Source organism: Panicum virgatum, chromosome 5K, assembly GCF_016808335.1.
Source record: "Panicum virgatum strain AP13 chromosome 5K, P.virgatum_v5, whole genome shotgun sequence".
Classification (NCBI taxonomy): domain Eukaryota; kingdom Viridiplantae; phylum Streptophyta; class Magnoliopsida; order Poales; family Poaceae; genus Panicum; species Panicum virgatum.
This window is the reverse complement of record NC_053140.1, coordinates 57,707,134-57,723,240: the sequence shown is the minus strand read 5'-3', so window position 1 is coordinate 57,723,240 and position 16,107 is coordinate 57,707,134. Positions and strand designations below refer to the sequence as shown.

Here is a 16,107-nt window from a genome sequence, read left to right as displayed (position 1 = left end):
GTTCTTTATTGTTTTCTCGAAATCAGTTTGAATTAAACTGATACTGGCTTGCTGTCACTGGTATGGTATAACTTGGCTATGCAAGTATGCAGTTCCAACGTTTGCATCCTCCATAGAATGAAGCAAAAGGAAAGGGAAACCCAATAGATGGGTGCTCGTAGCTGCCGTAGCTTCGGCTATAGTGCGCGTTTGCTTCACGAGCACAGCAAGCCATCGGATCTGCAAGCAAAAACTAATCTTCCCGCGGAGGATTTAACCGATGCGAGATTATTCTAAACTAATCGAGCCCGTAATCTGTGGCATGTTCTCCAAGCTACTCCATCCATCCCCACCATCTCAAGTCGCAATCATGCAGCAGTTGATGGATTTGTTGTAGTACACAGAGGCAGATCCGGACACGCGCCCGCGAAGTTTCAGTTCGGCCGGGAAGCGGCGGCGGCCGCGGGGTGATGGAGACGCGGCGGCACCGGCGCGGGAAGAAGTGCGTCCTCCTCCCGCTCTCGATCCTCTGCCTCGCCGTGCTGCTCCCCGGCGAGCTGCTGGCGCCGTCCGCCTCGGTGTCGTCGTCGTCGTCGGCGGCGGCGGCGGCGGGTGGCAGCAGGAAGCGGCGGTGGGCGGGGTTCGACTACTACGTGCTGGCGCTGCAGTGGCCGGGCACCATCTGCCGCCAGACCAGCAACTGCTGCGAGACTAATGGCTGCTGCCGGTACCATTTCGCTTGCCCTCCATAGCTCGCATTGTCGCCGCTGTAACTCGATTGAGCGAGCTCATTTGGTTTTACTTCACATCCTCTGCAGATCGAAGCCTCTCAAATGGTTCACGATTCGTAAGTCCACGCGAGCCACTAGAAAATTTTCTGTCCCCATTTCGATGCTGCACGGTATATCTTGTGTGTGTTTTTTTGCCACTGCACTGGAAGCATTGTTTACTATAGTAGTTTGATTTGAGATGCTGAAGAGTGAAGCAACAATAATTTGATTCTCCATCAGCTCATTTGATTTAGATATGTGAATTATAGATGATTGTTTTTCAAACTTTTCAATTCATATCGGTCTTGAATCAAGACTACAAAAAGTATCTCGTGTATTTTAAATGAAAATGTCATTTATTAGGGAAAGTACTAAATAAATGCACGCATCAAATATTTGACCGGTTGTTGCTTGAACAGTGAACTGCATCCAAATAGTTTACCTGCCTGATTTGTTGTTTCGATCAGCCTTTGGTTGATTTGGTTTCCGTCAGACATAAACAGCTGCTGAACTTTTTGGCACCGGAATGCATTGCTGATGATAGGATACTGTTGCAACCAAAAAAAAACATTGTATGCATCCAAGTAGTGCTGCCATTTCATTATAATTATTTTGTTTAAACAGATGGTCTGTGGCCACAGTATAACTATGGGGGATGGCCATCATGCTGTAGACCCACCAGATTCAACATCAATAAGGTTCTGCTTCTGCAAAAAAATTTCAGAACAAAATGTCTGTATCTGAACTAGTCCAGTTTGTCATGCCAGTTTGTGCGATTTGCTTTGCCACAGATCTTAATGTTGATGCCGATACTAGAGAAGTACTGGCCATCCTTGTATTGCGGCTCTTCTTCGACCTGCTTTGGTGGCAGGGGGCCATTTTGGGGGCATGAGGTGATTGGGGTTTCTGAGATTTGATTACGGGGAACAATGCATATGCTGAGTACTGATAAAGTTGTTTCTTTTGTTTGTGTGCATGTGCTGATGGTTTGTCGGATCTTCTCCAGTGGGGTATGCAATTTTCCGTAATTGTTGGCACAAAAACTGCTGCATTCAATTATTCTTAATTTCATTAAGTAGTCTGGTTATGTCTCGTTATGTTGAAGATGATCGTAGTGTCATTGAAGATCTGTTTCTTACTTTCTACTCTGTTTTCTCTCTTTTTGGCAGAAACTCATGGTACTTGTGCTTATCCTGAAATACAGGATGAATATGACTACTTCTCCACAGCACTTTATCTCTACAGCAAATACAATGTTACGGTTAGTCATCTCTCATCTCAGCATGGCATGCACTTTGCACGAGGCATGTGAGATTGTAACATTTTGCCTGCATGTCTTACTGTAGTTCTTGCTCTTGTCTTACAGAAAGCCCTGAGAAAAGCCCATATCCGACCTGCAAGCGGCAGAAAATACGCCGTTGGACATATTGTTGCTGTCATTGAATATGCATTTGGGGCAATGCCATCACTTGTTTGTAAGAATGGCTCGGTTCAAGAACTTAGGCTCTGCTTCCACAAGGATTATCAGGTAGGTGTGACGGAACCGCCAAATTAAAACTCTAAATTAAGCGTAATGGCCGTCATTTGAACACATCGGGCGCATTAGCTTAATGGTTTAATTTGACGGTCCTTTCTCAACCCACGGCCCGATCGAAACAACACCGGAAGGTAGTTTCTGTTCAGTCACAGCTACATTAAGGGCTGTTTTTCCTTTCTTTTTTTTAGATGGTAGGTACATGAAAGGTAGCTGTTCCAACATTAGTTGATGTTTCTCGGAAATACTAGTCCTTTCATACAATTCCTTCTCTGAATTTAAGTCAAGTCAGTTGAAGCAGGATGATAAACTGCTGGCCATAGTAGATAGAGAAGAGATGAATTTTTTATCAGGAGTATAGTAGGGTAAAACTTTAGTTGGAGCAATACTAATTTACAAAGGGCCGTCATAACTAAGAAGAAACATAAACATAAGTGTTGAGGTTGGAGCAATACTATATTGTCTGTTGCTCACATCACTTGCATCTCTTGGATGGCAGCCTCGTGATTGCACGTTCGAGACTGACAAGGCACCGAACAGCAGAAGCCACTGCCCTCGCTACGTCACTTTCCCGTCGTACAAACCATCAGGTGAGCTCTCGTTCCACGCCGTAACCCCTGCTGCTGCCGTTGCCTGAAACCGGTGCAGAACACACGAGAAAATAATTTTTTTCACCCCAAATTTTACATCGTTTTTGCCTGGCGATTGGCTGCTTGCTGCTGGACTAATAAATGAACTCTGTGGTTGCAGTGCTGGCCAATGCTACGGAAGGGATCAGTGACCAAGCCACTGGCGAGCTACACACGTTCGGCTGAGGGAGCGTTTAGTTCCCAAAATCAAAAATTTTTGGGTGTCTCGTCGTTGTTTGACCAGATGTCGGGAGGGCTTTTCGAACATTAATTAAAAAACTAATTTCAGAACTCACTTGGAAACCGCGAGACGAATATTTTGAGGCCTTTGACCGCATCATTAGCACATGTGGGTTACTGTAGCACTTATGGCTAATCATGTCCTAATTAGGCTCAAAAGATTCGTCTCGTCGTGTACATCCAAACTGTGTAATTAGTTTTATTATTTAATTATATTTATTGCTTCATACATGTGTTTTAAAGGGGAGGTGAAAATTTTTGGTTGAAAATTTTTGGGAACTAAACGGGGCCTGATTAGAGTTCAGGCCCTGAAGGACTCTGAGTTCCGACGGGAACCGGGTTGGGGTTGTACAGGCTACAGAGAACGACGCCATGATGTGTAAAGAAACCGCCAGCGCTGCTGGTTCTGTACAATTCTTTCATGATCCCGTATGACAGGCCACTGAGATCTGGGAATGCGATGTGAATGTATCTGAATTGTTCCTCATCTTCAGAGAGCCCCAGACGTTTTCCTCTACGAAAAGTCTCTGCCATTTGCGTGTTATACTCTTGATCTCAATTGCGGACTCATAACAAGACGCGTCGACATCTTTGCTTGCGAGTAGTTGTTACTTATTTTTGTGTGGAAAACTGCTTTGGATTAGTTGATCTTTGCTAACGGCTACTGGTGATGCAGATGCCTTTTGACGGCAGTGTGGAATCCGGTTGCTTATCAGGATGTTATCTTCAGCGGTCTGCAGATTTCACGAGATGATCGCGATAACCAGCCAACGATTTAAATAAGGTATCGGCGAATTATTCTGGAATCTATGGGTGGTCCCTGACTCGGCGGCGCGGGCCCGCTTGCCAGTGAGATGGCTGGCCCCACACATACAGCAATTGATAGCGTCCCATCTGGCCTCGTCGCCGCGCAGAGTTGTGTACTCAGCTGGGCAGCTGCCGGCGCTAACCGCCCCACCGCTGCCCCCGGGATCGAGAGAGGAGGAGGAGAGGGAGGCGATGGCGACGGCGGCGACGACGACGAGGAAGGCGGCGTGCCTGCTGGTGGTCTGGGCGCTGGTGGTGGTGGCCGGCGGCCTGGGCTCCGTCTCCGCGCGCGCGCCGCTGGGCCGCAAGCCGCAGCGCGAGTTCGACTACTTCGCGCTCTCCCTGCAGTGGCCCGGCACCATCTGCGCCTCCACCCGCCACTGCTGCGCCAGCAACGGCTGCTGCCGGTACGTGCTCCGCGCTGCCGCGCTAACACCACTAGCAGCGGTTCCCCTCCCACATCCGCAATCGAAGAACAACCCAACCCTCCCTCCGGTAGATTAGTTTTTGCTATTTCGTTTCGGATGATGCGAGACCTCACGCGATCCTTTTTCTTCCTCCTGCTCCGCGTGCAGCTCGGAGCCGCTCCAGTGGTTCACGATCCGTAAGTGTTCGCTCCATCCGTTCGATTTGGTTGCATCTCAGGTGAATTCCTCATCAGTTTGCTCTGAATTCTGCAACTGTTGCGGGGGCAGATGGTCTGTGGCCGGACTATGACGATGGGACATGGCCGGCGTGCTGCCGCCGCACCCAGTTCGAGATGGACAAGGTTCGTGCTTGATTGGCTGCAGAGCGTAGCATCTTCCGTGCTGATTGATGGTCTGCTCCCATCATCTCGTGCAGATATTGCCACTGAAGGATATGCTTGACAAGTACTGGCCGTCCTTGTACTGCTCCTCCTCTTCCACATGCTTCAGCGGCAAGGGACCCTTCTGGGCTCACGAGGTGGGCATCATCCGAATTCAGAACTGACTCGTCTGTTGTGCAACTGAACTCCGAAAATATCCCTTAGCTCAACCTTTGTGCTGTTTCCTTTGCATGTTGTGTGGCGCGATGGCATTTTCTGCCCGGTTCATCTGTTGCTTATCATCAGTGGGGTAATGTTCTTTTCGAGACCTTGTGATACAAAACTTTTGTTTTGCAGAGTAGCATCCCACATTGTGCTCTGATTTGTCAGATGTTTGTGAGAATTTGTCAGATGTTTCTTTTTTCAGAGAAGCATGGAACCTGCTCTGCCCCTGTGGTTCAGGATGAGTTACAATATTTCACCATGGCCCTTGACCTCTACTTCAAATATAACGTTACGGTTAGTACCCAGGTCTCGTATGCAGATTTGTCATACCACAACATTGGTTTCTTTGGTAGGCTAAAGCATCTTTGTGTTGCCAGCATGGCTTTGGCAAAACTTTTATTGCAAATCTGGCAAAGGACTTTGTCCGTTCTCTATTATTAATTTGGATCACGGTTGCAGGAAATGCTGTCAGGTGGAGGTATACAGATTTCAAATGGTAAGGAATATGCACTGAGTGATGTCATCGATACCATCAAACATGCTTTTGGGGGATCACCACAAATTGTTTGCAAGAGGGGCTCAGTTGAAGAACTCAGGTTATGCTTCGACAAAGAATTGAAGGTGAGTTCCCGCTTCCCCATTTGGCCATTAATATCTCCCTAGAATTTGTTGCTATGAAATATTATGGTCATCACTATAACCATTGACTGTAGTGTTGATAGATTACCACCAACACATTGTTGTAAACATTGTTCCTACTGGACCGAAAGTCTCATTTGCTAAAATTTGAAGTGTCTCTCAAGGTTGTTACAGCCTAGCATATAACCCCAAAGGCTGCTCTGAATCCTGTTATAACAGAACTTGTTAACAATAGAACCATCATCTAAGAGGACTTGATCATCATCAATCAGAGGACATGATCATCTGCATCATATCAATGTTTTGTGCCATGTTTTGTTACGTTTTATTATGTCTCAACTCCCAACAGTTGGATACATATGTTAATTTTCAAATTTTAAATGGCGCATATTGCACGGCAATGCTCATCTCAATTTATGTTTCCAGCCTCGTGATTGCCTTACTACTTCTTTGACGAATGGAAGTGTGTCAAGAACAAAGCATTGCCCACAGTACATCACACTGCCAAAATATGATCCCCTTGGTAAGTTGTCTCAAAAAAAAAAACTAAAGCTTTAGTTGCAGTTCAAACTGTGTTGGTGTATATGCTAATCCTGCTGTCTTGGCGTGATTGCAGTGCTTGCCAATTCAACTAGAGAGATCATGACACAGTTCGACGACTTTCAGATGTCTGCAGCAATTTATACAGCCTGATGTAGTTGTTGCAGCAGAGCAATCCATGGCTGTGACGAAACAAATGTCTTCAGGGCCACGGACTGCATTTATGATAGCAGAAGGTGGTCGCCTAAGCACATCCAGGAAAATTGATGTCTGAGAATCAATTATTTGTACACTTGAATGAGAACTGTGCTCTTTTAGATCCATGCGAATTGAAATTTACAGGTTTTACATAACTTTGAAGGTCGGGTCAATGTATATACACAATCTATAGCTGGATGGTGTCCTTGTTGCCATTATTCTAAAGGTTTCTGGTGCAAATTTTAAAATATTCGTGTTGGTTTCTTATGTCATAGGAATTGCCAATTTGTAAACTCAAAATTGTACCATGAGATAGGATTTTTCTAGTGATGAGAGATGAAACTCAGAACTATATTGTCGTATTTATGTCCTCGCTGTCAAAATATAACGAATAGTTTAACGCCTGCCATGTCTATGATAATACAGGGGTACCAGAAGAAGAAAAAAATGCCAAAATTCCTAGGAATGCAAGCGATGCAGACTCCCAGCTTATACTGAAGAACCTAATACAGTTCATGGCTGTAAGCATGTAATAATCTCAGTAGGTGATCAATGCACAGCAACAATCTTGCACATTTCCATGTATAGAAGGTGTAGTTGCAATTTTATTGGAAGTCGCGAGCACTGTACAGTACAAATACAGACTATCTTTGTTTCAATATCTGTAATGTCAGTAACCACCTCCAAAATCCAAATGAATGACTGGACCATTCATTGTCTATGCAGCCAAAAATCTTCCTTTGTTGTCGACCTACAGCAAGCTTCTAAAGATAGTTGCTACTGGATCTCATGCAGCATTCGGAAATCCCTAAATGCAAGAATCTGCAAAAACATCGACAAATGTGAGCATACTTTAGACCGAAACAAATATATAGCAAATGCAAAAAGATCAACAAATGTGACCACACTTTAAAATGAAATAAATATAGCAAATGCATTGTTTATAGTTGTTGTAGCATGACCGTGAAAAAGATGACTGAAAGGCACTGCAGTATCACAACCACCACGAGCCTACAGATTCTACAGCATGCACAAACACTAGAACTCCAACCCTCTGCATAGGAGATGAAGTACATGACATTAACACTTACCCTCATATTCATCACCAAAATATTGCAGATTTGATATAGAAATATGCCTGCATATACAGGCTCCATGCCCAAGATGTTGCCTGAAATGTAGCAGGATTGCCACACTACACATGCTGTGATGAGATCATCTAAAGCAAGCCCACTTTACCCATATCTTCAAATAGTATGTAGAAAGGTGATCCGGTATGTCTGCCTGCAGGAATACGATGGCAACCATAAATATACAGAATAAAACATAAGAAGATTGATTGATTCAATGACTGCAGTATTCAGCAACAAAGAATGTAACATACAATGTCCCAAGAAGCTGAGAAACCATCAGTTGAAAGGTGCCAGCTTCCTCGTGATTCAACATAGTTCTTTCCATTGGAAGATCCAAGTTCAAGCAGTTCATCAAGCTTGTCATCATCAGAATCATATCTATGCCGCTTTGTCCTCCTATTCCTCTTTCTCCTTTTCTGACTACTTCCAGCAAGATCCACATCATCAGTATCCGGTAAATGTTTAATTGAGCACCCATCATTTTGAACTAACGTGTAATCCTCAACCTTGCGGAACTCTATTTTGTTATGACAGAACAAAGATTCACAAGAATCTCCTGACCTGCATTCTTTAGACAAAACACAGAAGATGACCCAGGACTGAATGCCTATCCACTTAAGTGCGTCAGGTAATTCTCTCTCCACCATTTCCTTCATGAGAGCAAAATGATCAGCAACAGTCAAATGATTTATGCCCTTCAGGATCTCTTCCATTTGTTCCTGTTCTTCCAGCTGTTCTTCGTCATTCATGAGCCGCCAAAGTTGTCTACCCTTGGCAATGACACAGTTCAATAAGACAAGATCATCAAGAGATATGCGATCACAATGTCCTGACAAAAGAACCTCAAGCCAACAGCATGGGAATGACAATTCCTTGCATTGCGAAGTAGGACTAATGAGCTTGCCTAGCGATTTTAAGAAATCAAGAAGCCTTTGCTCATCCAGATGAATAAGAAGATGTTGGGAAAGAGAGGAAAACTGCTCATCAATCAAAAAATCTTCAACCACACACCATGCATCTTTGGAATTGTCTTCGTACATCAAGTACAAAAATTGATCTACAAAATATCCTGCATCAATTTGCAGTATTTCACCATCTTTAATAGAATCAGCAAGCTCATCCGAAGACCAGAAGTCAGGGACATACTCCAAGAAATTTTCCACTGTTTGGAGAACATCAAGATCACGAAAATAGTGAGGCTTAGTAGCAACAACAGCAGGAGACTGCCTGTGCTTTCCTTTCCACTCAAGTTCTTCCCAGCACATGTCACGATTTACGAATGCAAACTGAGAAAGTGCCTTTGCACCTTTCTTATGTGTGGATTCACCAGTAACAGCAAAATGACCAAACCACTGCATTATCCGCTTTGGGTTTCCTGCAGATACTAAAAGAGGTTATGTATGCAATGAAAGCAGTTCCAACTAGAATCTGAACCAATTCTTGCTACAAGGCAACAGTTCAGCAGGGCAAAAAACATCACAATTATTTGCTTTTACTTGACAAAGGGACTACTTAAGTGGCCAGGACAAAGGGGCACACAGCTTTCCTTTGAGTGAAGCGTGTTCAGGATACGCTATTGATTTTGCTGGGGCTTGATATAATAGTCATATCTGAGTAATTAGAAGAAGTTTGATGATAAGGTCAGGTGCTTCACCACATTCCCAGATGTACCTAAAGATAATTAAAAATAGGTGGGCTGAAACATCATTTGAATTTCCGTTCAATACAAGGAAGTATGTTACTAACTTCTATAACACTATGCTATCCAATTTACATGAGAGAGACACTGAAGTATAGTAAACAGTAGTATGTGATTTATAACATGATAAGGCGCTGTCATATTCCTTAGAACCAGCACAAATTGAGTTACAATGTGAGAACAAGCTGAGCAGATAGCTTAGCCACTTTTATGCAAGTTAGGGAGATATTCTGTACACAGTTTTATCAAATTTATTTTGGATAGAGCAACTGGCGGACTGCAGCCATCAAAAGAAAGAAAAACCATATCTATGTGAAATTACCTCGGAAGAACTCCTCCAGTATATGGCCTTTTTTTGCTAGAATAGACCCGGCCATTTTGGGCTTCTTATCGAAAATCATACGCAGCAAGCGGGCAGCAACATCTCTCCTGGAATTCTTCATTTCTAAGAGATCGAGAAATAGGTTCCGCTGGTCATGGCGACTGAGGGAATGGACTGACGAGACAGTGCTGCACAGCCACAACCGAGCTTCATACCTGCCTGCTGACTTGATAATTGACTTGATTATGGATTCAACATTGTTAAGAAGAGATTTCCTCGCCTCCACCGCAACTGTATTAACACTGCCACCTTCTGTCGGCACACACAAAAAGAGCTGAACCATCTCCAAAGTGGAGTTTGCCACCTGGAACCTGAAGTAACAATAAGCAAAGTATTATGCTACGCAATGAACTATGATGCAGAACTCGCAAAATCGTAGAGTCAGTGTTCGTGTGACGCTTGAGCCACAAAGGCGCTTCACTAGCTTTCAGGGTGAGGGATTAGGGTTTGATTAGCAGCAGCTACAAGAAAAGTACTCGTTCCTAGGGAGGAAAATCCATCTGAACAAGGAAAAGTTAGAATTCCTTACCTTCTCTGCAAAAGGAACCAATCCAGAGTCCGGATGGATCTCTGCTCCACGCCTATCAAACACAGGGAACGGGAGGGATCAGGATATGAAGACGGACAACGCCAGGTACAAACACGTAGGAGATGTTTTAGTGGTTCGCTCTGCTGGAGATGCCGGCGGCGAGTCGAGAGGTGCGGGCCAGGATTTGGGAGGGGGCATTCAAAATTTGGAAGGGTGTAAAAAAATTGACAGTCCAAAGCACATATTAATAGCACATAGGAGTAATTGAGTACCGACAACATAACTTGAAATTGTTCAACATATAGAAATTTCGTAAACAGCAATTCACAAAATATGGACGAATTTAACGGTCCATAACTAACCTTGATGCTTAAGGGCTTGCCGGCTTGCCCCTTACTCTAGACAGGGGCTGGAGTCGCGCCTGCAGCCTGCCGGCTGCCGGACCGCCGCTGCGGCGCTGCTGGCAGGGCTGCTGGATGCCCGCAGCTCGCGCCCTCGCCGTCTGCGCGCTGGCCACTGCCCGCACGCTGCAGCTCGTGCCCTCGCTACTGGCCTGCTTGGTGCCTCGCCGCCCCGCCGACGGTCGCCGCCTCACGCCCTCGCCGCCGGCCGCTGTGAGCCTGTGACGCGCGCCGCGCCGCCCCGCCGACGGTCGCCGCCTCACGCCCTCGCCGCCGGCCGCTGTGAACCTGTGACGCGCGCCGCGCCGCACCGCGCCGCCGCCTAGGCTTCCGGCAGGGGAATCGGGAGCGGGCCGACCGGCAGACGGGCAGAGGGCAGGGGTGACTGCTCCGCTCCTGGGCAAGTGGGATGAGGGTGGGGAGGATCGGCGTGTGTGGTAGTTTGGGCCGTCAGTGGGGAGGGGAAAAGTGGGCTGCTACATATTTTTAGGCCCGAACGAGAGATTCAGGGTTTGGAATCTTTTTTTTTAGAGGAACCGGGATTTTCATTCATAATAAAACTGTTAGTTTACAACCCATCTTACAAGGACAAATTTGAAAGAAACGGAAGTTACATCCAGATCAAGATGGGTAACAGGTATTATTTCAGTCGAATGATTCCTTTGGCATCAGCAAGCCTTGAAGAATCTAACATGATCCTATGGCTGTGAATCTGTTCGCTACACAATGAACAAGGTGCTAGCCGGTCTACACACTCCTGTGAATCTGTTATTTTAGAAGTTCGCATTTCTGTACGCTGCTACATGCACGACGGTCCGATTGTACATTTTCGCTACACAGTGATAGACAGACCGATTGTACATTTTCTATCTCACACAAACATAGGCTGATAGGCAAGTCTAGAAATTGAGATTACCTACCTAGCTTGTGGATGCTGTAGCCGCCCTTCCAGTCATCCAGCACCAGATACAGATGCTTCTTCTTCTTCTTCTCTGCACAACAATGCCTGCATCGCTCTTCGTTCCGCCGCGGCCGCTTAGATGAAGACTCCATTATTACTCTAACGGAACTACCGTACCGGCCGCCGGGTCAACAAGGAAGGGAACGATCTGGATCCACACAACCGGATCTAGTACTATCTATAAAGCTGAGGGTTCGATTTATAGATCGAGCGTGCAGAGTCCGAGTCGAAATCGATGAGACTAGGATTTTAGCGCTTGTATCTTTTCTTTCACAAATTTTAAATCTTAGTTAAAATTTATATCACCCTATTATCTTGACATTAGCAATTGAATCCAAATACTACGCTACAAAATATCAAAATAACATTTTGCTGACCACATTTTCCACATATCGAGATGATTAGAAGCATCTGCAGAAACGTCCAGAGCCCATAACTTTGATATTTATGCGGTCAAAACAGACAAACCGTCGATTAAAACTAAAGGGCCAGAATGAACGACGCCAGTTCTCAAAAAATCAAAAGAATGAACGATGCATTAAGAACAAAATAATAGTTGAAGAAGGAAATTAACCATGGATAATTCAAGGATTGGGATTAAAACAACACACAACTGGGGATTCAGAAGAACCACGTTCAAACGGCAGCATCTTAATTTTAGATAAGAGTAAATATCTATAACTCCAGCTCAAAACTAATAGAACAGCTTTGTTCACAACGACAAACTTAAACAAAAATGCCTGTTGCAGGACTACAGGTAACGATAAGTGCCATGGCAGAAGTTCTGATCGCCCCATAAGATAGCACTACTACGAAGGGACTACACTTCACTCGTCGTCCTCATCGTCATCATCATCAGCACCACCAGACGAGTTGAGGGCGTTAAGCCTTTCGACAAGGCTGGCCTTCCTCTGCTCATAGGTCAGCTTCTTGGGGTTGTACCTAAAATAAACAGAGAAATCAGTTAGAGCTAACAAAATATGGAATTATGAATGCATCGTGTGTAGAGTGCACAGAATCTTTAGCTAGCTATGTAGTATACCTCTTGTGCTCCTTCGGTGGCTGCTTGGTTGACTTGGCCATGGTAGGATCAGCACGGATGGCAGCATGGACCTTCTTGTACAAAGCTTCCATGTCATCAGCCTCAATCCCCTTCTTGATGTAGTCACTGAAGTGAGCCTGGTACTTCTCCGGCTCCTCCTCAGCCAGAGTCTGGAACATATAAGAAATAATAGAATCAGTAAGAATTAGAAACATAATCCTAACAAAGCACCCTCTTGAAATGATCTAACATATTGATAACTCAATCATCCTAATGGAACAAAGGGAAAAGATCTGACAAGGAACATGCACAACATACCCTCATGTACTCTGCAACATGGCCACCATAGATGTACTTGCGGTGGACCTCAGCATCCAGCTGCTTTTCATCCTTCTTGAAACCAGCAAACCTCTTGTCACTATGAGGAATATCTAGACCACCATCCAAAGCTCCCTGAAGCAACAAAAGCAGCTGGTGTCAATTTCGCTCATAATTTTCATGTCATCATAAAAACATTTAATAAACATGCAAACAAAACTATAGCTTAATAAACAGAAATTGGAAAATCATTCTTTCACTGTGGACTGAGATACAAGAAAGTTAATAAAAAGCAGAAACTTGATGTTTTGGAAAAGTCATCAAGTTGCAAACAATTATCAAGACTTAAGCAATACATTGCCAGCTACAGTCAAATAACAAATAGCATCATCAAAGTATCTGAAAATATACCTTCAGGGCACCAAAGACACGGTTTCCAGTGGTAGTCCTAACAAGGCCAACATCCAAAAGAGCACGGAAAGGCCTCCTCTCATCATCTGGCTCAACAGAGAAGTCCTCACCAGTGGCCTGAGAACAAAAAAGATTAACACAAATGTTAAACATATGCACCAACAGCAAAGTTTCTAGAATTAAATATTCTTATGTTTGAATTTTACCTCAACGTTGCCCTCATACTCCTGATCCAAATCACGAAGCTTGAGCACACGACGGGCCAAAAGAAGCCCAGTGCAGTAGGCTACAAAATGGGTGCCAATAGTTTGATTAGACAAAATAAGGGAATTAGTTTCAGAGTATACACAAACTTTTAATAAGAAATAAAATACCTGCAGCATAGTTGGTCAGACCAACTTCAAGACCATATCGTGGAAGCTCATGGGAGTAGGCAGCAGCAAGTACCATATCACCCGCAATACTTGCAGATACGATTTGTGCAGTGATGTCCTTGTTGGTCTAAGGTGATTGTGTTAAGAGATACAATGCCTCTACTGCTCAAAATGTCATAACCATACGCAGAAAACAGAAGAGCAATGCACAAAATGCTTATATTTAAAAGGATACAAATCGCACAACAAATCTGTATTTGGGCGTATTGTACTTGTTCTTGTCTTGGTTGATCAACCTGATCCTTGCCCTGTAGTCCGTCTTGCCAGCTGCAAACATACACAAATACACTGTCAAAAAAAACAGCAAATTGCAGAAACAAGCCATTAGCTGACAAGCCCAACATACCGCGCCTTCTCTTGAACTTCACTTGGAAACGCTTGGAGTACGCACTGGTCTTCTGGGTCTTGACAAAACCACCCTACAGAAATCACGCAAAATACAGGTGAATACATGCACAATTGAAGTTTCAGAAACTAGCCATCACACATAGAATGGATTTCCTAAGCTGCTTTCATGTTTCAACAGTATACAGGCCAATAAAAACGCAAGCCAAGCAGCAAATGCATCATTAACAGTAGCAGCACAACTGATAACAAAGTCACTGTACGGGAATAGCCACTAAACAAGTAACGCCAGAAAATTCTAGGGGGGCTGACACAAATCTCTACCAACAAAATTCAATATAAACTTTGCCATTGCAGGCATATCACATATAGGCGCTCGATGAGTAGATCTAGTGACCTACTAAACAATGCAATTTCCGAATGCTAAACAAGCTTTTAGACTCAAATAACTTTCATTAGCAGACTGGGAACCAAACAAAATGGCACAAACTGATCCCCATCACATGGATACAAAAACGCAAACACATCAGCTAATACATTTACCACGCAGTAATAACTAAATCGTCCTAACTAAATCCAAGCGACTACCCAAACCATGGCGCCAAATAAACCTATGAACATCCAGTCCATTCCCGTTCTTCCGGTGAAACAGAAGTGCGTACGCGAGGAAAATACTACAAATCATGCCACATCAAGTTTAATATCTTCGACTTCTGCCTGCCTAAACCACGATCTCAGTTAAACACGAAAAACAGCATGAGCTCAACGGCCGCCGCAAGGAATCCCTTGCCGCCGCGCTCGCCTACCTCGGCTGCGACCTAAACAATTCTCACGCCGGCCCCGCGTCGACGAACAAATCCACCCTACCAAACGCTAGTTGCATACGCACAGAAGCCGCGATCGAGAGGAAAAGCACAGAGGGAGCGGAAGGGTTCGGGATCTTACCATCTCGGTACCCTGCGGTGGCTGTCGAAGCGGCGGCGGCGGCTGCTTCTGCTGGCGGGCGAGAGGGTGGGAGCGGATGGAGAAGGGTAGGGTTTATAAGGCGGCTCCTCGGGCCCTTTTAACTCCGGGAGAAACCCTAGCTATCGGGTGGACGGATGGATCCCTTGGCCTTGCTGCAGTGGACGGTCACGATCGGTTCGAGGGTGTTCCGGGGATATATGGGCCTTGCGTCAGTTGACAGCCCCTGGTTTTCTCCGAGGACACGGTTTCGGATGGGGCGGATGGACTGGGCTGTTTCGTTTCTCCGGGCTCAAATAAACACTGTCTAGCCCAAGTACGAGCTGCGTACTAACTGTACCTTTTTGCAAAAGAAAATTGTTGGACGTGCAGATTTTTTTAATAATGAAAGAATCATGATTTCATGGAATACAAACTTTACATGTAGTGACAAAACGCCACGCAATTTTATTAAAAAAATTAAACAGTCATCTATGAATGGTGAACTATATGGTCATTCTCAGGGTAAGATTTCATATGAATGGTGATGTATAAGGTCATTCTTAGTGCAAGGTTTCATTGCGTGATTTTTAGGAGTGACATATCATCTATTGATAATTGAGTTGATGAATGGTACTATGCAAAGTTTCACTTCATGGGTTCATGTGTTTGTTCATCTGAGTGATCAATAGACATAGTTTGGTTATGTAGTCAGCTTAATGTAAATGCAGTGCTGCCGAATACATGTCAAATTCTCGTATGTTTTGTGGTCAGTTTAATCTGTTCATCTGAAGCCTAAGGTCATGATGACTAGCAGTCTTCTGGATCATGCGGGATCAGCTTGGCTACCCATTTGGTGTTTTGGATGCGTTGTGGCAAGCAGGGTTAACCAAACCAACCGGTCCGGTCAAACCGCCACCCTCCGGTAGCGGTTTACCGGACCGGTTTGACCAGTAACATGTGGAAACCGGTTGAATTCAAATCCAAATTCAAATAAATTCAAAAGCTCCCGTACAAACCGGTTTACCAGCCGGTTTTACCGGTTTACCGGTCGCCGGTCGGTTTGACCGATTTGAATTCAAATCCAAATTCAAAAGCTCCCATTCAACCGGTTTACCGGTTTACCGACCGGTTTGACCGATTTACCGGCCGGTTTGACCGG

General features: G+C 44.7%; 4 protein-coding genes across 10 annotated transcripts; 2 read left to right on the top strand and 2 right to left on the bottom strand.

The window, feature by feature from the left end:
- Positions 1-74: 74 nt before the first annotated feature.
- On the top strand, positions 75-3,685 carry LOC120710369 (ribonuclease 2-like). Its single transcript, XM_039996009.1, has 10 exons — positions 75-706; positions 798-826; positions 1,374-1,447; positions 1,541-1,642; positions 1,756-1,759; positions 1,919-2,010; positions 2,116-2,277; positions 2,783-2,873; positions 3,034-3,094; positions 3,443-3,685. The coding sequence occupies exons 1-10, from the start codon at positions 450-452 to the stop codon at positions 3,444-3,446; spliced, it is 876 nt and encodes a 291-aa protein (XP_039851943.1). The 5' UTR covers positions 75-449; the 3' UTR covers positions 3,447-3,685.
- A 364-nt stretch (positions 3,686-4,049) lies between these two features.
- LOC120710370 (ribonuclease 2-like) lies at positions 4,050-6,710 on the top strand. Its single transcript, XM_039996010.1, has 9 exons — positions 4,050-4,366; positions 4,535-4,563; positions 4,655-4,728; positions 4,803-4,904; positions 5,053-5,056; positions 5,174-5,265; positions 5,431-5,592; positions 6,037-6,133; positions 6,227-6,710. Exons 1-9 carry the CDS (start codon positions 4,152-4,154, stop codon positions 6,301-6,303), a joined length of 852 nt encoding a protein of 283 aa, XP_039851944.1. The 5' UTR covers positions 4,050-4,151; the 3' UTR covers positions 6,304-6,710.
- LOC120710366 lies at positions 6,679-10,894 on the bottom strand. Of its 7 annotated transcripts, none has more exons than XM_039996006.1 (7): positions 10,454-10,738; positions 10,092-10,143; positions 9,718-9,873; positions 9,503-9,625; positions 7,733-9,152; positions 7,440-7,632; positions 6,934-7,170 (listed from the first exon to the last, which is right to left on the bottom strand). In XM_039996006.1, exons 5-6 carry the CDS (start codon positions 8,837-8,839, stop codon positions 7,564-7,566), a joined length of 1,176 nt encoding a protein of 391 aa, XP_039851940.1. In that variant the 5' UTR covers positions 8,840-9,152; positions 9,503-9,625; positions 9,718-9,873; positions 10,092-10,143; positions 10,454-10,738; the 3' UTR covers positions 6,934-7,170; positions 7,440-7,563. The 7 variants fall into 7 exon arrangements, with proteins under 7 accessions (XP_039851939.1, XP_039851940.1, XP_039851938.1 ...); XM_039996004.1 differs by having other exon boundaries at positions 7,733-8,856; positions 10,454-10,737; XM_039996005.1 differs by having other exon boundaries at positions 6,679-7,170; positions 7,733-8,856; positions 9,503-9,873; positions 10,454-10,894.
- A 1,115-nt stretch (positions 10,895-12,009) lies between these two features.
- LOC120710364 (60S ribosomal protein L5-1) lies at positions 12,010-15,100 on the bottom strand. The gene is made up of 9 exons (XM_039995999.1): positions 14,949-15,100; positions 14,005-14,077; positions 13,834-13,925; positions 13,599-13,725; positions 13,431-13,510; positions 13,225-13,341; positions 12,814-12,948; positions 12,496-12,665; positions 12,010-12,395 (listed from the first exon to the last, which is right to left on the bottom strand). The coding sequence occupies exons 1-9, from the start codon at positions 14,949-14,951 to the stop codon at positions 12,281-12,283; spliced, it is 912 nt and encodes a 303-aa protein (XP_039851933.1). The 5' UTR covers positions 14,952-15,100; the 3' UTR covers positions 12,010-12,280.
- Positions 15,101-16,107: the final 1,007 nt, after the last annotated feature.